Raw genomic sequence first — 20,349 nt, forward strand, 5'->3', positions numbered from 1 at the left:
TCCAACTAGGAAGAAAAAGAAAGCAAAGACAATAGTAACTGATCCTTGTGAAATTAATCCCCTACAGCCATATGACGAAAAGCAAATGAGATGTTTTAAGAAACGGGTAATTGGTTCAAAAAAGAATGATAAGCCTATTTCTCTCTTGGCTGGTTCGTGCACAGCGAAATGGTTTATTCAGCTACTTACACCATGTACATGGCTGGACGGACTGGTAAGACTACTGAAATAATTTTTTTAAAAAATATATATAATTTGAATGTGATGTATATATACTTATAATATTTGGCATGCATCACATTGATGCAGCTTTAGGGTTGATGAAAGAACGAGTGTACACTTACAAGAAGACTTACTCCGAAAGATTCACCATCGTGGATTCTATGTTCCAACAGTTCTTCGAACCACATTGGGAACAATTCAAAAAGAGGAAAATCAAATCAAGCTACATTTGGCCAAAAGAAGTTCTTGATTACTTGGTAGGTGATGATAACAATTTCAAAAGGAGTTGGAAAGACATTGACGATGTTTTTACCCCGATTAATTTTTTTGGGACACATTGGGTGTTGCTAGAGATATCATTGACAAGCTATCTTATAAAAGCTTATGACTCTGATATCACTGTGGTCTCCAACAAGGAGTTTGAGAATAAAATGAGCAGATGGGGAAAAATGCTACCATTTCTAATTCAATCCAGTGGGCTGTTAAGCCATAGGAAAGATGTCCAACTACAAGCAGAGAAAGTGCGTTTTGAGTTCACAAGACTTGGCACAGAAAAAGTGCCACAGACCAAAACTAGGTATAACTCTGTTAACCATATTTATATTGCAAATAATCACTATGGTCTTCCAATAATTAAAAAACTTTATTTCCTTTGCAGTGGCGATTGTGGGGTATATGTCATCAAACACCTGGAGTACTTGTTAGCCAAAAAACCGCTATCCGAAGTAAATGACAACAACATGGATTTCTTTAGAAAAAAGACTTGTGTAGATTTGTTTTACCATAACTTACAAACATATTTGTCTTTTATTTAAATATATATGTATCTTACTTTTGAATGTATGAAGAAACTATGTCAACTTCATCTCATTAAATGGTATTGAATGACTTCGTTTATTTCATCTTAATGGTGGAATGGATAAATCTTTGTCACTTTTATCTTATTAAGTTATGCGTGAATTGGGTGTGAATTAAGTGTGAATCAGGATTGAAATATGTGTGAATCGGGATTGAAATATGTGTGAATCAGGTGTGAACTATGTGTGAATTAGGTGTGAATTAAGTTTGAACCAGGTGTCAATTATGTGTGAATTATGTGTGAACCGCGTGTGAAATATGTGTGAATCATGTGTGAACTATGTGTGAATTAGGTGTGAATTAAGTGTGAACATATACTGCGGTCGCAGGATGTCATTCCTGCGGTCGCAGGAATGTCCTAGAAATGCCAAAACTTTTATGGAATTGCGGCCGCAAGACACCCTTCCTGCGGTCGCAGAAATTGCTTCGAAACACCGTTTTCTACCAATTTTTGTCATTTTTTCAATTTTCCCCATGTTTCCACACCTAAGTCACCTAATCCCTTCGACACCTAATACTTTACCTGAAAAATACATAGATAAACAAGTCTAAAACTCATTTATCATGAATTAAGTGTGAACCAGGCGTCAATTATGTGCGAATTATGTGTGAACCGCGTGTGAAATATGTGTGAATCAGATGTGAACTATGTGTGAATTATGTGTGATTTACGTGCATGTATGAATTAGGTGTGTCTGAAACAACAAACTTTAACACAAAAAGTCGTATTACTGAACCAATCTAAAAATTCAAATTCCGCAATTGAAGAGTACAAAGTAAAACAATAAAAATACAAACTAAGCATGTCTAGACGGCGGGGGACAAACAGTGGTGCAAGACACACGATTGTGGCCCAGGACACCACATCTACTACATCTATGTTGTTTGCTATTCTTCTCACCCTTTGATAAACGTCGTTTCTTCTTTGGACGACCAGCCTTCTGCTTCACTAAAGGAGGAGCTATCATCATACTTCCTATGTCATTTGGTATCACCCAAGATTCTTCATTACCCAGCGTATATACAGATCCACCATAGGATGACAACCACACTTCAACTGTGTAGAATCTGGAGCATAAACTATATGGACTAATGCCACGATCTCGAGCACCAGCTAGAGCGTGTTCACAAGGAAGACCTGTCAAATCAAATCTTCTACAACTACATGTTTTCCTCCTCAGGTCGACATCTCCATCAAGATCACCATCCAATAATGTTATTTCATACTAACTAGACGGAAAAGGGAACGAGGTAGTGGACTTGTCTGCTAACTTTCGCAAATCAGCTTCCACTTCTGTGGCAAGAGGACCTGTAGCCGCTGATGCTGCAGTTCGACGCTCAAGAAACCATTTTTGTAAAGTGTGCCTCATAAATTCCATGAGACAAGTAATTGGCCACCCATGTGCCTCAGCAATGACATTGTTCCAGCTTTCGGCAATACCTGTAGTCATTAAATTATATCGATGACCAGGAAAGAAAGAACGAGCCCACTTTTCAAAACCCACTTGATTCTCTAAGTATTGAGCAATTGCAAGATCTTTGAATTTAATCTTCTCAAAATGGCGTAAAAACTCTCGCTTTCTATAAGCTTTCGCTGCAAGGAAGAATTCTTCATGGCAATGGTCAGTTTTGAACTTCGCACGGATATTCATGCTAAGATGATTTATACAAGCACCGTGGTGTGCCTCAGGAAAATTTTTAGTCAAGGCACTTGCTATACTAGTATGTCTATCAGACACGAATACTAGATTCTCCACTTCACCAATCGCTTCCTTCAACCTCAGTAGAAAATACAACCATGAGTCATTATTCTCTGAGTCAACTACTGAAAATGCAATTGGATATATTTGCTTGTTAGCATCTTGTCCCATGGCACATAACAAAGTACCTCCACACCGAGTAGTCAAGAAGGTTCCATCTACCCATATAACTGGGCGAATATATGTTTTAAACCCCATTATAGAAACACCTAAGGCCATGAAGCAATATTTGAACCTACCTTCATTGTCCATCTGAAAATGAGTAACAGTTCCAGGATTTTTTTGCTCCATCATGTATAGAAATGAGGGAAGTTTCTGAAATGATGATTCTGGTGTACCTCTTATGTAAGCCAATGCATGCTCTCGACACCTCCAAGCTTTAGCATAGCTTATATGAACTCCATATGATAAACTCATATCTTTTACAACTGACCTTGGCTTGTAATTAACATTATCACCCTCAAATTTTCTCCTTATGACATGTCCAATAAGCCATGGGGATGCCTGACGGTGATCTTTATGTCGAACATCCAATGAACATGTGTGTTCACCGAAAAATTTACGAACCTCGAACATATTGGAATTAACCAATTTTGTAGCCCTCAACCTCCATTTGCATTTATCATCAACACATACTGTACACCATATATTTTTCGCAGACTTCTTTACTTTAAACTCAAAGTTTTTCTTTAATGCATAAAGATGGAGTTTCATCTTCAACTCTTGATTGTTCTCAAATATTTGACCCTCTTTTATTTCCCACGAATTGATACTCGAAGAAGATGTCAGTAATTGAGCTGTTGAGGCTGAAGTAGAGCCTTTTTCCCCTTGATTCAACAAAAGTGGAGTACTCCATAGATTATCTTCACCAACCTGTCTTACTTTACGACCTATATTATTTGAGGAATCATGGCTCTTCAATACTTCATTGGAGGTTGACTGTTGTAAATTATGCTTCACAAGTACACCATTGCAGGTAGGCCTATCAATATTTCCATTATCATCTGAGCTTAATGCATCATTATTATCATCATCACAATTGTCTTGATTGCCATCTGCATCATTATTATCATCATCACAATTGTCTTCATTGCCATCAATGCAAAAATCATCATTCACTTTGGTTTCAACTGGAGGAATAGTATACAACTCACGTGTTTTAGTAACCAAAGGATTATAACTTCTCTTCTCTATAGTAGACACACATAGGGGTGTCCGATGATTGATATATGTTCCTATCTCATCAAGAAAAAAAGCAACATCATCATCCTTACTAATCAAAGATGGAGGGATACCTTTACTTCCAAAATGATAGATTACATTTAAGTCAAGATCAATACGAGACTTGTTAGCTCCGATTAAAGTATACAATTGATCAACAAGACTATTGTAAGTGATAGTCTTTGGCACCTTCATACCCTAGCTTTGTTTAGCACTAAATGACCAACCTTCGTTCAAAACTTGTTCCCACGATCCATTATATAACACCACAATATTTATATGTGTTTGAACTATATAACATATGACAAAAGGTTCGAAATCCAAAGGTTATTAGGTAAAACTAGCCAAAAGAAATAAGAAATAAATGTGTGAAGCAAGCATGTGTAAAGCATGTGTGAACCAAGTGTGAAACGTGTGTGAATCGTGTGTGAATTATGTGTGAACCAAGTGTGAATCATATGTGAACCAAATGTGAATCATGTGTTAAGTACTCGTGAACCAAGTATGAATCATGTGTGAACAAAGTGTGAACGCAGTGACCTAAATCGCGAAAATGTGAACCAAGTGTGAATAATGTGTGAACAAAGTGACCTAAATCGCGAAAATCATTCGAAAATTCGTCATCTCAACATAAAATTATTTCTTTTCACAGATTTTTTAGTGTATAGTGGCTCCAAAATTCTATTTAAACTATTACACAAGACACCCATAACCTATAAATAAAAAAAAACTTACTCATTATCAAATCAAATGTTCAAACTTCTTCAAGTTTGGGAGAATCTTCAATCTTCTTCAACTTGGGTGAGAAGAAAAAAAAATTATGATAGATTACATCATTTTCCAAATCTTTGTGAGAAGAAAAATTGTGATGATTTCTCTTTGATGATGATTTGAGAGAGAGGGAGAAGGAAGAGTGTTTGTTCTCTTTATGAGAGAGAAGGGGCTGAAGACGAAATGGGAAGGGAAAAAATGGGAGGAAGAAGCCTAATGTTAATAAGGGTAAGCTAGTCTTTTCACATGGGTATAGGGTTAAAAATATGAGAAACATTAATGTGGGGTTAGAGTTAGTATTACCCTATAAAATAGGGTCATTTCATAGAGTTCCCCTTCTTAATTTTCTTTTTTTTTTTAAAAATGATGAACAGTACCCGTCCGTACTGGCGCATGCACAGGGCTGGGGTGTGCACGCACGCATGGGAGCCAGTGCAAATTTAAAAAAAAAAAAAATTGAGCAATTTTTCAAACTAAAACCATTTTCTAATTAATTTTTAACATGTTTTTACACAAAATAAAGCACATATAAAAATTAATAGCATAGAAAACACAACAAAATAACCAAAAAATTGCTAAAATTCACATAAAATCAATATGTTCATAAAAACATGAAACCATCCAATTATTCAAACATATCAAATAATCCAATTTTAAACATGTTCATGCATGAAAATAAAATATTACCAAAAGCTTTGAGGCCAGTTTTTGGATTAGCTTATACATGATCTTTATTTATTTTCATGTATATCTAATATTAAACAAATTATTATGAGATAGCCTAAAAACATGTTTCTAAAATTAAATTCAAAGAGAAACAAAGAATAGAATACTTACAGTATACGCAACGGAATTAAAGAGTCCTTCCTTCAGTTTCTCTAACTCTTGTATCCTCTCTGTCGCAGAGTATTATCAAGAAATTGAACCGATCTTCTATTTTCTTCACAATCTTCCAATGTATCCTTAGAACCACCTAGACTAGTGTGGGCAATTCTCAACACATGAGATAGATAAAGAGAGAAGAAGATAAAATAACAAAGAGGCTTAGAAAATGACTTGTGTTTAGAGAGAATCTAAAACTAGCAGAAAATCTGACTTGTGACTTATATTTTGACTTCTCTCTAAGCACTCCTTTTATAGACTCAATTAGGCCATTTAATTTAATTAAAAAATCAATAAAATAATAGCCATTTTGAAGCCCTAGGTCGAAATTATCATGGGCTATAGGCCCGTGAAATTTCCCACTTGATTATAAGCTCATTGGACTTAAAATCAAGGCCTATATTATTTTCTATTGATTTAATTAATTAAATAATTATTTAAATCCTTTATCAAATTAATTATTTATAATTTGAACCTTGATTTAAATTTATTTATTAATTTAGATACCAATTTATCTTAATGAATAAATCTGCCATAATTTCTCTTTTCTTCTCAAAATTACACAACTCTGTGAAACTATCCAAAATTGACCTGGTCAACTTTGATAATTCTAATTGATGATAATATCAATTAATTGAGACTATCTAGATGATTTTATCCAAGGTACAATGGGGACCATGGGCCTATGAAATCAAGCTCCAATAAGTTATCATAAATCTAACAAATAAATTTACTAATTTATTAATTCCTCGTGACTCCACTATATACTCGAAATTGCACTCTTGAATTCATAGAACGCTCTATAACAAATATAGATACGCTATTAATTATCCATTGTTACAACCATAATTATCACTCAATCCTCTATAGACGGTCTACAATGAGATAGGACTAAAATACCGTTTTACCCCTCATTGTATTTTATCCTTAAAACACTTAGTTCCTTGTAAATGATATTTCAGTTTACTAATTTAATTACTGAAATGAGATCTCTATCATTTAACACCTTGAACCAAACTAAAAGGAAACCATCGTTTCACTTCTTCATCAGAAGCTATAGATGTTCATATCTATGATTAACACTCCCACTCAATTATACTACCGAGTTCCTAAGATGTAAGTATGGGCTAGTCCGTAGGGTAAGCTGGTAATGAACAAGTCAAAGAACTCAAATAATACAATCAGTTAGAATACTAACCACTCAGAATTGAGATTGAATTGACCTATGGCCAACTATATGATATGACTAGAATAGATAATAACGGTATGTTTACTTATCTTATCAACTGTCAATATCGGTCCAGTCTGATGTAACAAATACATCCAATCTTATCTACTCTGCTAATGTTCTGGAAAGAACATAACACTGTAATGTGTAAGTAGATCATATCGTAAATTGGAAAGTCAGTGTAAATCTTGTGCACTGAGTAATCTTACAACTAACTTATTTTGAACGTATAATCATATTTATATTCCACTGTGATTACGTCACTATAAATAAGATTAGCTATATGCTCGGGATTTAATAAAAGTTTATATTAAACAAATAATCATGAAAGTAAAACATGTGAGCAAAGTGATTAACCAAGTTAAAAAATGATTTATATTATTTTATTGATAATAAAATGAGATTACAAAGAATTTGAGTTTTAATTAGGGCATAAAACCCCAACAAATACCATATACAAGCTACCAACCTAGTGGGTTACCAAAAAACGTTATGTTATTTTACAGTTAAAAATTACCAGATAATATCCTAAACAAACCTCTTTTAAGACAACAAAATGTATCTTAAATCATAAAATTAAAAAAGTTAGTAAAAAGTAACTATAAAAATACTTGAACATATATTAGTAACCTCAATATATTAAATCGTTTTAAAAAATAACTAATAAGTATTTTAAATAGTTTTAAAGACAACCAAAATGTAACTTAAAAATTCTCATAATAAGTCTAAATTTTCTCAATCTTTTTTAGCGTTGAGCTGCCATTGTTTTTAAATGATTAATTTTACCATCTTACTATTATTTTTTTTAATAATAATAAACACTTTGGTATTTATACGTATATTTGAATTTTTAAAATTTTCTTAATTCAATTAAAGAAGAAAATGATCGATTTCATGTTTTCATCCTTGCACATTTTGAGATTAAATAATTAAATTTTCAAATATATTTTTACAATCTTCATAGAAGATTTTTTTGCTTCTTACAATTTCATTTCAATTTGATAGCATAAACAAATAAGAATATTAGAATTTTTTATTTTCTCTGTGGCAATATCTCACTTTCTTTTATTAATGCCTAGTTCAAAGTAGATGAAGGACAATAGAAAAATAATTTTTTTAGAAGAAATTTGCACTTAGTTAACTTATTTGGCAAAGAGGCGGTGGGAGAAATGTGAGAATAGACAGTGATACATAACATAAATTTATATATATATATATATATGGGTAGTAACCATTGAGAAGTCTTCCATATATATATATTAATAGCAATGTATAATACACATTTACTTAATTTTATTTAGAATTTGTATTAGTTTATTTTTATTATATTTTTCTAATTGTCATATAAATTTTAAATAAATAAATAATATAATATATTATAAAAGAATGACATAAATATTATAAAAGAAATAAGAGCGATTAAACGCTTATAAACAAAATAGGAAGAAAAGAAAGAACAAGAGATTTTTTACGTGGTTTAGTAGTTAAATCTACATATGTCCACGAATCACTTTTATTCAATAAGTAATATGTGTTTAAAGCTTGTAAAGCAATTTCACAGAGCTTTGAGTACAAATTTGTGCGTAAAAATATGTGTTTTCAGAATATTCTTCCCTTATTTTAGGAAAGTTACAACATATTTCATTTGAATTCAAAATACAAATAAATTTAAATAAATACAATTAAATGCATTACTTAAACAAATATCCCTTAAAAATAGGGTTGTTTAGTGATAACTCTACAAAATAGAGTTATTTTGCCACATTTTGTAAGATAATTGTGGCTTAGTTCTTGAGTTTTTAATTAATTTGTTAAGTTTTTGAGTCATTTTGAATTTATTAGGTTTGTTTTATTTTTATAGAATTTTGTGTGTTTTTATAGTTATTTTGTTGTAGAATGTTGTAGTTTAATTATTTGAAATGTTGTTGCTTGATTAGAGGTCAAAAATGTCATTTTATTGAATTTAAATGTCAATGTAAATTAAGTTTTAATTAATATTTTCATAGAATTAATTTTGTATATTTATTATTGAAAATATTTAATTTCAATTTAATTTATGAATATTTTTATGATGAAAAGAAGGAGAAAACCAAGGAAAGAAATAAAACTGAAATTAAAATAGAAAAACTAGCTTTGTTGAAGAAAGAAAAGAAAAAGATGATATTTGAAGTCCAACCCACTTCTTTTCACAGTCCGGCTCACCTCAGCACCAATTCTCCACGTGGGCTCGCCTGCCTCCAGGCCCGCCAGCCATGTGTAGCTCCATGTGGGCCCGCCTCTGTAATGACCCAACTACTCTAGACTTTTGGACCATTAACGAAAACTATACATACTAATCCTTAATAAAACTTACAAGTGAAAATACCATAACTTTATTAAGAAACTTGTAAAAATAAGAGTTAAACTTACATAAAATTTAGGTTAGGATATGGGATCCCATTGTTTTAAAAAAAAAAACAAAACATAATTTAAAATAAAAAGGGATTACATAACAAGTGCGGAAAAATACATGTAAAACCATAAAAAACAAGACTACATCCTCGAATCGAAACGCTTGGCTCTTGAATCCATTCCGCCTCAATACACATTCTCCAAGCTTCCAAGAACCTTTCCCGCCACTAAGACTATTTCCTGCACATATAAACAAAAATGAATGAGCCTAATGCCCAGCAAGGAAAATCTAACACATAGTTCATATACATAAATTTCATAAGAAACATAAAAACATAACATAACACTTATATCATACACATACTAGAATGGCCATTATTACTTGGGGTCCCATAGACTAAACAAGTCATATGCCCATTAGATTAGTGGGGTCCTACTAGCTAAGCAGGTCATATGCCCATAATCCATTTGGGGCTTGTTAGTCATATGGGTCATATGCCCAAGCCTACATACATACATAACATAACACATTTCATAACATAAAAACATAAGATAACATATAACATATGAATTCTATCCTATTTTCCTTACCAAAATTACCGGGATAAGAGGACAGAGTTGGGACTTTGGAACACTCCTAAGAACCATTTGAAAAAGAGTGTGTATAGTGAAGAAGAGAAATGAAAGGAATGGAAGGACTAAACCATTGAGAAAATACTTACCAAAAACTTATGTGCAAGTTCTTAGATTTCCTAACCAAAATAAAGATTAAGGTTAGAAGGTTGAGTAGAAGACTATGAGAACTTAAAATAAAATAATACCAATGAACTAAGGTGTGGAAATACCTTGAAGACTTGTAAGACCAATCTAAACCTCGAACCGAAATACTATAAAACCTTACTTTCCCAAGTGTTTGATAAGCTTATGATGATCAAACTTATGATTCCCAACCCAAGTGTTTACACTCTCACACTCACCTAGCAACTTGCAGCCTCTGAACTTAGAGCAAAAGATGAATAATGGCTGGGTACTAGGTCCTATTTATAGAGTTTAGGAATGAAAGGATCTTAATTTAACTTGAATAAAAAATAATGGCTTTTTAAGTGAAAATAATTTGAATTATCGTTCAACAGAGGCTGAAGACTCGTTCAGAAAGGTGCTGGACTTATCAAGAGGTTGAAGGTTTGAATGGGAAACGATTTTGAAAACATTCAAAATATGCTGAAGGAGGCGATATATCGCCCCCTATAGGCGATATATCGCCTGGACCATTATGCCCGAGGCAAATGTGCATCGTTTCGTGTTTTTCATATCTACGTGCTGCGATATATCGCCCCCTATAGCTGCGATATATCGGCATACGCTGATTATTTAAACACGAAATTACACATTTTTAGCTTAATTCAAATTGAGTAAACAGCCTTGACTAAGCCCTCAAACGTTTTCAAAGCTGCTGACTGACGAGCATTCAAATTTTACCCTTATTAAATTTAATCCTCAAAATACTTAATCCTTAATCACCCATACATAACATGTGCTTAAAATCCTATTGGTTCTTATTTAAACCTTATAGTATAATAAATATTATCCTCAATATCAATCATATTAATCAAACCTTAGGTTAAAATTAATATTCTTAAACTATAGGTTAAACTTAGAAAATCTACAAGTACTACTATGAGTGTCCAAATAAATCTCGGTCTGAACCAAAAATCCACAGTTATAAAGATAATACTATAATTACTATAATACTACTATCTAACTAGCTAAGTAAAGTTCTTGGACTCTACAGCCTCACCATCTCGACCCAGTCCACCAGGCCCACTTGTGCACGCCTGCCTTCCTCAGCCACCTGGGCCCGACGCCTCGAGCTGCTCCCAGGCCCATCACGCCACCTGAACCTTTTCTCAACCCAGAAGTTAGCAGGCCCGTGCCTTTCCTTGCTTCTCAGCACCCAGCAAGCTCTAAAGAGAGAAGTTCTTGAGGCGCCTATCCCATACTTTGTCTCCTTGCATCAAATTCCCATTTTCAAACATGCACAAGAAAGCTACAACATTTACATCAAAATTACCATTTTTATTATTTTTAATTATTTCATGTTTTATTTTGGTTTAATCCTTGTTTGTAACCCCCAGTGTAGTTTACTTTTATTTCTTAGTCCTCATACCCTCCAATAAATAGGAGCCTCATTTCACCATTTCAAGACACCTTCTCTTACACCACTTCTTTCATATCTCTCTTTTCTCTATACCTTTTTATCTTTTTAGAGTAGCTTTTATGTATTTTTAGAGGAACAAATTGGGGGTTCTCTTCCAAATTTTCCTATGTATGTTGTAATTTTTATTTTGTTTTTGATAGTTATGGGTTTCTAATCCCCTTAAGATTATTAAGGGGGAGGATGAAACAAGATATAACTAATTAGTATTTATTTTATGTTGATCTCCCAAAAATGAGCAATGAAAAGTTTATGATTTCTCTTCTTTTAAATATTTATTTCATCTATAATGTATTTTAGATTGTTAGTATATATTTTACTTAGTTCTTAATTTTGTTAAAATATAATATTCTTTGATTAAGTGAGGTTCATTAAATTGTTCACGTCTAATTCTTAGAACATAAGTATTATATTTGACTTAAGATATAACATTATTTGATTTTTTGTTGTTTCATTAAATTGATCCACAATTAATGCTTTGAAGGTATACTATTGAAGTGAAGGAAAATCAATATTTTTAAATTAAGAAGAGATTAAAGAAAATGCATTTTTGTAAAAGATAGTTTGATTGGTTTCAACTATCATTAAAAATTGGGAAGTCAACATATTTATAAATATTATTAATTATATTTTGTGGATTCCAAAATCTTAATAATTTTATAAACAACTACTAAAAACAATTATTTTTTATTTAGTTTATTTTTAGTATTTCATTTCTTTATTTTAAAGCAAAACCATATCAATCTTTGGAGCTAGTGACGTGACACTTAAATATATAGTCGGTGTAAACACAAGTAATCATATTGAATACCTTTCGAAATTTTGATTACTTCACTCGCGAGCCTTATTTCGAGGCTGCTATTTAAATCTCAAAATTTGGGTGTAACATTTTCTCCCCTCAAAAATATATTTTCGAGCCCCGTGAGAATGAAAATTTTGAAATCTCTTTTTGGAAAACGTACCCACCTACCACACTTGAGAGTGTATACGTGTCAACTTGGGAATGGATATTCATAGTACTCAAGTACTATGCTTTTCTGCCCACATCCTTTCATCTGTTTTCTTGCCGCCATTTTTTGAGATTAAACGTGGTCCCTTGGATCAGAAGTTAATATGTTTTAAAGACCCAAATCTCTTTGTAAATCACCTCCTTTTGCCTATATAAATCCATTCTTCCTCATTTTTACTCACTTTCACTCTTTTAAAAATCATAAATCTTCTTCCAAGTTCTCTAGGAGGAAAAAACCAGGAATTTCTCATTCTCACGATTCAACAAGGTCATCCCTTTTTTCGATTCTTCAATCAGCACTTAAATCTTTCCCACGACTTCCTTCTTGTAAGTTTCTCTGCCTTTTTCCTTTTGTGTTTATTTGAAAAAAAACATATATGCTTGCACCATTTTTTTTTTGTTCTTGAAGTATTTTTTAAATTTGAGAAAAATAAGGACTTTTGATATGCTTTGAACAAAATATTTTAGACAAAAAATGGCTTATTCTGAGCAAAATCGGCCTATTTGAGGTTTATAGGGTATAGGTCGTCGGTTTCGTGTTGTTCAAGAAATTTAATTTTAAGAATAGGGTTTTAAAGCACAAAAACCGATAATAACCCCTTTTTGGGTAACTGCCAATTTTTCCTAGAAAATTGGGATAGCCCAAGTTAGAAATTAGCTATCCACTTATGTGGACTTTATGTCGATGCTTCGAGCCTATATTGGTCCAAATTATTCGAATACTTCATCTCGTTATTTTGAGCTCCTAAGCTCGAATTTTTTCAATATTTTTCCAACTCGAATTTTTCAAGATTTTTCCTTCACAATTCATTCTAAGTGATGGGAGGGTAATATTCGTGAAATCTCTCATATATTCTCAACCCTAGGCTGAGCCAACACTGATGCCACTACTGTCATAACAAAGGAAGAGGTGTTACCTGACAGAACCTACAGTTTTAAACACCTGATCTCTTCCCTTTCCCTCTGCAATCTTAATTGCATATCTGTAAACACCTGCTGCCAATTCTGAGGGGCAGGCGGAGGGCTCAGGCCCTGACTGTAATTCCCAACCTCAATATAAACACCACCGGGTCCCATTAACTGCCTTGGTTACATAAGCTCTTAATTAGTTTGTAGTTAATAACTTGACCCATTAAGCATGATAAGAAAATTCAAAAGTCTTCCCCATGGGAAAATTCACACAGCACCACATTCACATACCACTATGGTACTAAAATACATGCCCGTGACAATCATGCATCAATTAATAAACCCTACTCTTGCCAAAAAAATATCATGCTCTCAACTCTAGCATGCTGATAACCCATTCATATTTCAACTGAGCAGGCAAGCACATAATCATATCAACAGTCAAGGGCCAAGCCCTGTCAAAATATCTCATGCTTCTGTATAAGGCATATAGGTAAAGCATTTATATCCTATTTAAGCAGTTAAACACATAACCACATAAATAGTGACCAAACCCTGAGTGGAGCTTATCTTTAGTGACGAGTGTACAAGCCCAGCTTGTCTTTAGGAACCTTTAACCTTGGTACGCTCTGATACCAAGTTGTAACGCCCTACTACTCAAAGACCATTACACTGTGTATTTTAAATATTGCTTAACTCGCTAAACGAGTCATTTGGCCATAATCGTGTAACTAAATGTGATTAATGGTTTAGGGTTAAATTTTTTGAACAAAAGGTACAACCGTTACACTAAATTTTTTACATCAATACATGGGATCCCAAACAACATTAAAAAAGGATAGTTACAATTGAAAAGTTACAACCAGCCATCATAGGCGACAAAATAGGGTTTGAACCTAGTTCCTCTTTAAAACCTCGGCCGTGGTGGTCAAGCAGTTGCATATGTACACATCGTCACCTAAGCTCTCCAACTCAAGGATGGTCTAGCTTCCTTTTCCCTTTACTTGCACCATAAAGCACCCGCGAGCCAAGACTCAGCAAGAAAACTTAAACATGCTCATAAGCAGTTAATAGCATGTTATAAAATTATAATAAGCATGCCTAGCAGTAATAACCCTACTCATGCATGCATACCATCCATATAAATTGTAACGCCCCAACTCCAAGGACCGCTACAGTGCACATTGCAAACAGTGCTAAACTCGCTAATCGAGTCGTTTGGCCATAAACGTGTAACTAAGTGTGATTAGTGGTTTAGGGGTTAAAAAACTTTGGTTAAGATATAACGTTTCACTAGAACGTTTACTGTATACATTGGGATCCCAAAATTATAATTTCAGAGTTTAATACAAGAAAGTGTTTACAACAGGCCGTTCTAAGCGGCAAAACAGGGTTCAGCCCTAGTTCCACTTTCAAACCTCGCCCGAGTATTGGTCGAGCAGCTGCATATGTACACGTCATCACCTAAGCTCTCCAACTCAAGGATGGTCCAGCTTTCTTTTGCCTTTACCTGCACCACAAAGCACCCGTGAGCCGAAGCCCAGCAAGAAAACCCATATGCTCATAAACAGTCATATCATGATATCAAATCATATCTGGCATGCCTAGCATTCATAGATCTATTCAGCATGCAAATGAATTCAAGCAGATGCTGGGGTATCTAGGATAAGAAATCCTGGCCTTCTGATTGGAGGACTATCAAGTCGATCCTAATCAGATGAGTGACTGCGAAACAAGTCACTAACCAAATGGAAGAGTGGCTGCTAGGTAAGCCACTAGCCTTCAAGCGCTTATAATATTCATCAAGTGAGTGTCGCAACACTTGAGATTCCGATAAACCATGCTGAGTGATCGACAAGCGGGTCACTAACTCAAATGGAAGGGTGGCTGTTGGGTAAGCCTCTAACCTTCAATAGGTTCTGGTAAACCATACTGAGTGACTGACAAGCAAGTCACCAATTCAAATGGAAGGGTGGCTGTTGGGTAAGCCTTTAACCTTCAATAGGTTATGGTAAACCATACTGAGTGACTGACAAGCATGTCACTGTTTCAAATGGGAGAGTGGCTGCTAAGTAAGCCACCAGCCTCCAAGCGCTTATTTCATTCATCGACCCTCAAGGTCGGTCTGGCATTAATGCTCTTTGAGTCATTCAATGCTGATAGTCAATTAGACCTCATCTTTGATGGCTTGCGTGATACACGCTAAGACCATTCTGACTAATGAGTCAGTACAACGTGACTAGTGCCCAGTACCACTGCCGAACCTGACTAATGAGTCACAGCTTCACAGTTGATACTAGCACCCTTGCCAAATCTGACTAATTAGTCAGTACCATGCACAGGTAAGCAATGCTATCAATGTGTATCATATGCCAATTATCCAAGAATATGGCATTCAGCATGCTTACTAAACAGTTGCTAGCATAATTATGATCATGCACAAACTCAGAGACTCAAGCTCTGACCAATCTCATACTCATCATTCATGGCATGCCCTAATCACATGTTTCTCGTGCATCACATGCATCACATTTAATCATTCAGCATGCCTCAACAATAATCATATGCAAATGGGCAAGATTGCCAAGCATTCATTATGCTATCAATGTTTACATTTAAGCATTCAACATGCATCAATCATAGCCATGCATGTCACATATGGGGTGCAGTTTTCTTACCTTAGGTCCAAGCACAGGTTACCAACAAATGAGCCACAAGCACGATCCTGATCCAAGCCTCTAGTGTTAACCTAGTCACAACCACAAATGGTGATCCAATGAGTTCAAGTTCTAAAACCAACCCTTGAACTAAAACTTAGCCTTCAAGACATCAATCCTCACTAATCCGGGTAGTAGGAATGATCCCGAGGCCCAAAACCATGTTCCCGGGGTCAAAACACCCAAACGGGCTCAAAAGCCTGCCTGAGCCGCGGCCCTGGCACCTTGAGCCACGACCCCCAGCACCACCAGAAGCAAGCGCCGCGGCGCCCAACCCAAGGGCCGCGGCGCCCAGCAAGACAGAAAAGGCACCTGCTTCATCGAGCAAGGGCTGCGGCGCCCAGGAACAGGGCCGCGGCCCAACTTCGGGGCAGCCATTTTTCCTTCGTTTTAACCTTTTAAAACCTCCCAAAAACATGTCTAAACATTCCAAAATCATCAAATCAAAGTTCCCAAACTCCCCAATGGTCCAAAACCACCAAAACCCGAGGTTCAAACAAACTAAAAACTCAACGATTCACAAAGTCCAATTCAAGCTTAAAAACTTAAAACTTAAAACTTAAACTTGAATTACCTCCGATTGAGTTGTTTCCAACTAAATCCTCCGGCTAATAAGCTTCTAATTCTCCTTAGGATTGCTATGCCTCGATCCTCGCTTGATTCCGAGTCCTAGAACTCAAGATACCTTCGAAAATGCGATCGGGAACGAAAAGGGAACTTTAGGGAGAGAGAACGTACATAACGTTCTTTTTATTTTCTTAAAAGGTTACTTCAAGCTTAAGTAGCTTCCAATAAAACCTAATGCTCGGGGTCCCGAAAACACCCCCGGGGACATTATAGTCAAAACTTCCAGAATTTCCCCCTGGTCTTACTAACTCCCAATTTATCACCAAATATTAATTCCCATTATCAATTAACCCGGTAATGCTCTAAATACCCCTTGACTTACTCCAAGTCAAGCTTAAATCCTGTTGTGACTTTCCCACTAGCTTACCTCCTAGGATCATCTTGTGCTGGGTAACCCTGGCATAACCAGATAATAACAAAGCACCACACTCATTTCACATATATACCAAAAATTCCCGAAATGGCCAAAATATGAAAATCACCCAATTAATCACAAATGGGTTCACATGCATATTTAATACACCTAAACATGCATATTATCATTAAATAGCATAATAAATCAATTATGGCCCTCCCGGCCTCCTAATCGAGGTCCTAAACCTTATTAGGAAATTTGGGGCATTACATAAATGACTACAACGTCATATGGGCCAATAACCCAAGATAAATGATCAATGAATCATACTGGGGCCCAATGCCCATAATACATGATTAATAAATCATACTGGGGTTCCGTGCCCTAGGATATGAGACAAATAAGTCATCCCAGGGATATTTGCCCTGCCCTCTGTATACCCAGCCTTAGAATTGGCCTAGCGTACCTGGCGCTATAATTTTCCACGATCAATAGGTCGGTCAAGCATATATCACGCTCCTGATTAAGCATAACCACATTGACCAGCGCTCAACGCATTATTGCCGTCCTTGACTCATAAGTCAATGCTTTTCGACCAGCACTCAGCATGAGAAGGTCGTTCTTGATTCATAAGTCAATGCTTTTCGATCAACACTCAACGTGCTAATGTCGTCCTTGACTCATAATGCTTTTCCACCAGTGCTCAACGCTATTTCCGTCCTTGACTTATAAGTTAATGCTTTCGACCAGCACTCAGAATGCTAATGTCGTTCTTAACTTATAAGTCAAGTCTGGGGCCTAGCCCTAGGATATGGGACTAATAAGTCACCCCGAGGCCCGTTGCTCTATCCTCTGTATAACCATCCTTGGAGTTGGCCCAGCGTACCTGGCGCTGAATTTTCCACGACCATTAGGTCGAACAAGCGTATGATGCGCTCCTGGTTAGCCTAACCAAAAAGGACTAGCTCAATGCTATTGACGCCCTTGACTTATAAGTCAATGCTTTTTGACCAACGCTCAGCGCGCTATTTTCATACTTGACTGATAAGTCAAGTCTTTCTCAATCAGATAATGTAGACAGGCATATATCATCTATCAGATATCCAAATACAAAGCAAACATGCTTAATTAAATAATTACAAGCATAATCGTAATCATGCATATTCTCAGGCGTTCATGCCCTATTCATATCCTTGTTCAATAATTCGGGCCAAGCCATAATCACACGTATCACATATCGGGTGCAGTTTTCTTACCTATAGTCTAAGCACATGTTACAAATGAATGACCCTCGAGCACGATCCCGGTTCCGAGCCCCTAGCGATAACCTATTCATAACCAAGTTTAGAATCTTGTCAATAACGAGAAAACATAGGCTTGTAGACTAAGTCCTAGCTTCTGGGACATCACATTCTCCTAAAATGGGTAGTAGGATTGATCCCGAACCCTTAGGTTTGAGTTCCCGCACTCAAGGCACTTATTGCCCAAAATCCTCTATTAGCGTCGCGACGCCCCCAACTAGGGCTGCGACGCACCCACAATTAGGGTCGCGACTCTTAACAGACAAAGAGTCCAGCCTTAATACTCTGGACATGGGCTGTGGCGCAGCCCACAGGCGCCGCGACACGATAGCGGTTTAGAGAACCGTCTAGGCCCCTGGGTTCACGAGGGCCACAGAGCGGCCACGCGAACCCAGCTTTTCTCTGATTCAAATCCTCCAAAACTAAACCTAAAACCAACCCAAACCCACAATTCAATCCCAAAACATCAATGGTACATCCCATGCAACAAAACCTGACTTTCCTTCAGATTAAAAGTCATCAAAATCATAACATCCAATCCAAGCTTAAGGAAACAAAACTCATAACTTAAAACTTAGATTACCTCTGATTATATTATTTTCCAGCTAAATTCCTCAGGCTGTTAAGCTTCTAATCTTCCCTAGAATCGTTATGACTCTAACCTTGCTTGAATCTGAGCCCTAACACTCTAGTTTCCTTTGAAAACGCTAACAGGCGTCAAGTGAGAGAGAACGAGAATGTTTTCTATGTTTTTTATAGTTCTAAGAGGTTACTGCGAGCTTAAGTAACCTTAAACAAACCTTAAGGCTCGGGGTACCCAAAAATGTCACCGAGGGTAAAATAGTCAAAATCCCTAGAATTCCCTCCTGAGCTCACTAACTCCAAATATATCCTAAAATATTTATTCCCATTACCCAATATCTTGATAATGTACTAAAGACCCAAATACCCCTTGACTCACCTCGAGTCAAGCATTGGTCTCGTTGTGACTTACCTGCTAGCTTGCTCCCTAGGATCGCCTCGTGCCGAGTAACCCAAATATATCCACATAATGATGTGGTCCCACACATATATCACATATATGATAAAAATACCCATAATGGGCCAAACTATAAAAATTTCTCTTTTAATTAGAAACGGGTCCACATGCATATTCAATACACCTAAACATGCATATCAAGTCATATAATAATATAACTCACATAAACACATAATTTCCATAATTTACCATCTTGGCCCCCTAATCAAGGTCCTAAGCCTTATTAGGTAATTTGAGACGTTACAACTATCCCTTCCTTACTAGAATTTCGTCCTTGAAATTTTACCTTAACAACTCGGGATATAGATCCCGCATATCTAGCTCTAGGTCTTAGGTCGCTTCCTTGACCTCTCTATTCCTCTATAATACCTTAACTAAAGGTATGGTTTTGTTCCTCAGGACCTTGTCCTTCCTATCTAAAATCTGAACTGTCTGCTCCTTATAGGATAACTCTGCCTCCAGTTCCAGATCCTCATAACTCAACACATGAGTCTTATCTAATACATTTTTCCTCAACATGGAAATACGAAATACATGATGTATGACCGATAGTGCTGATGGTAATGCCAATCCATAGGCCACCTGACCGATCCTCTCCAAGATCTCTAACGGTCCTACAAATCTTGGGCTCAACTTGCCCTTATCTCTGTTGGTAAAATTTATACAGGATCTTGTTTATTTTCATGTAAATATTATATTAAACAAATTAATATGAGATAACCTAGAACATGTTTCTAAAATTGAATTTATACAGAGATAATGATAAGAACACATACATTATTGTGCAGTGGAATGTTTGAGTCATTCCTTCAGTTTCTCTAACTCTTGTATCCTTTCTGTCGCA

General features: G+C 35.7%; 1 protein-coding gene across 1 annotated transcript; it reads right to left on the reverse strand.

Annotated features, from left to right (window-relative positions):
- Positions 1-1,591: 1,591 nt before the first annotated feature.
- Positions 1,592-4,256, reverse strand: LOC133785834 (uncharacterized). Its single transcript, XM_062225049.1, has 4 exons — positions 2,312-4,256; positions 1,908-2,218; positions 1,753-1,821; positions 1,592-1,603 (listed from the first exon to the last, which is right to left on the reverse strand). The coding sequence occupies exons 1-4, from the start codon at positions 4,254-4,256 to the stop codon at positions 1,592-1,594; spliced, it is 2,337 nt and encodes a 778-aa protein (XP_062081033.1).
- Between the last annotated feature and the right edge of the window lie 16,093 nt (positions 4,257-20,349).

The sequence above is a fragment of the Humulus lupulus genome, chromosome 6 (genome assembly GCF_963169125.1).
Source record: "Humulus lupulus chromosome 6, drHumLupu1.1, whole genome shotgun sequence".
In the NCBI taxonomy this organism is placed as follows: Eukaryota; Viridiplantae; Streptophyta; class Magnoliopsida; order Rosales; family Cannabaceae; genus Humulus; species Humulus lupulus.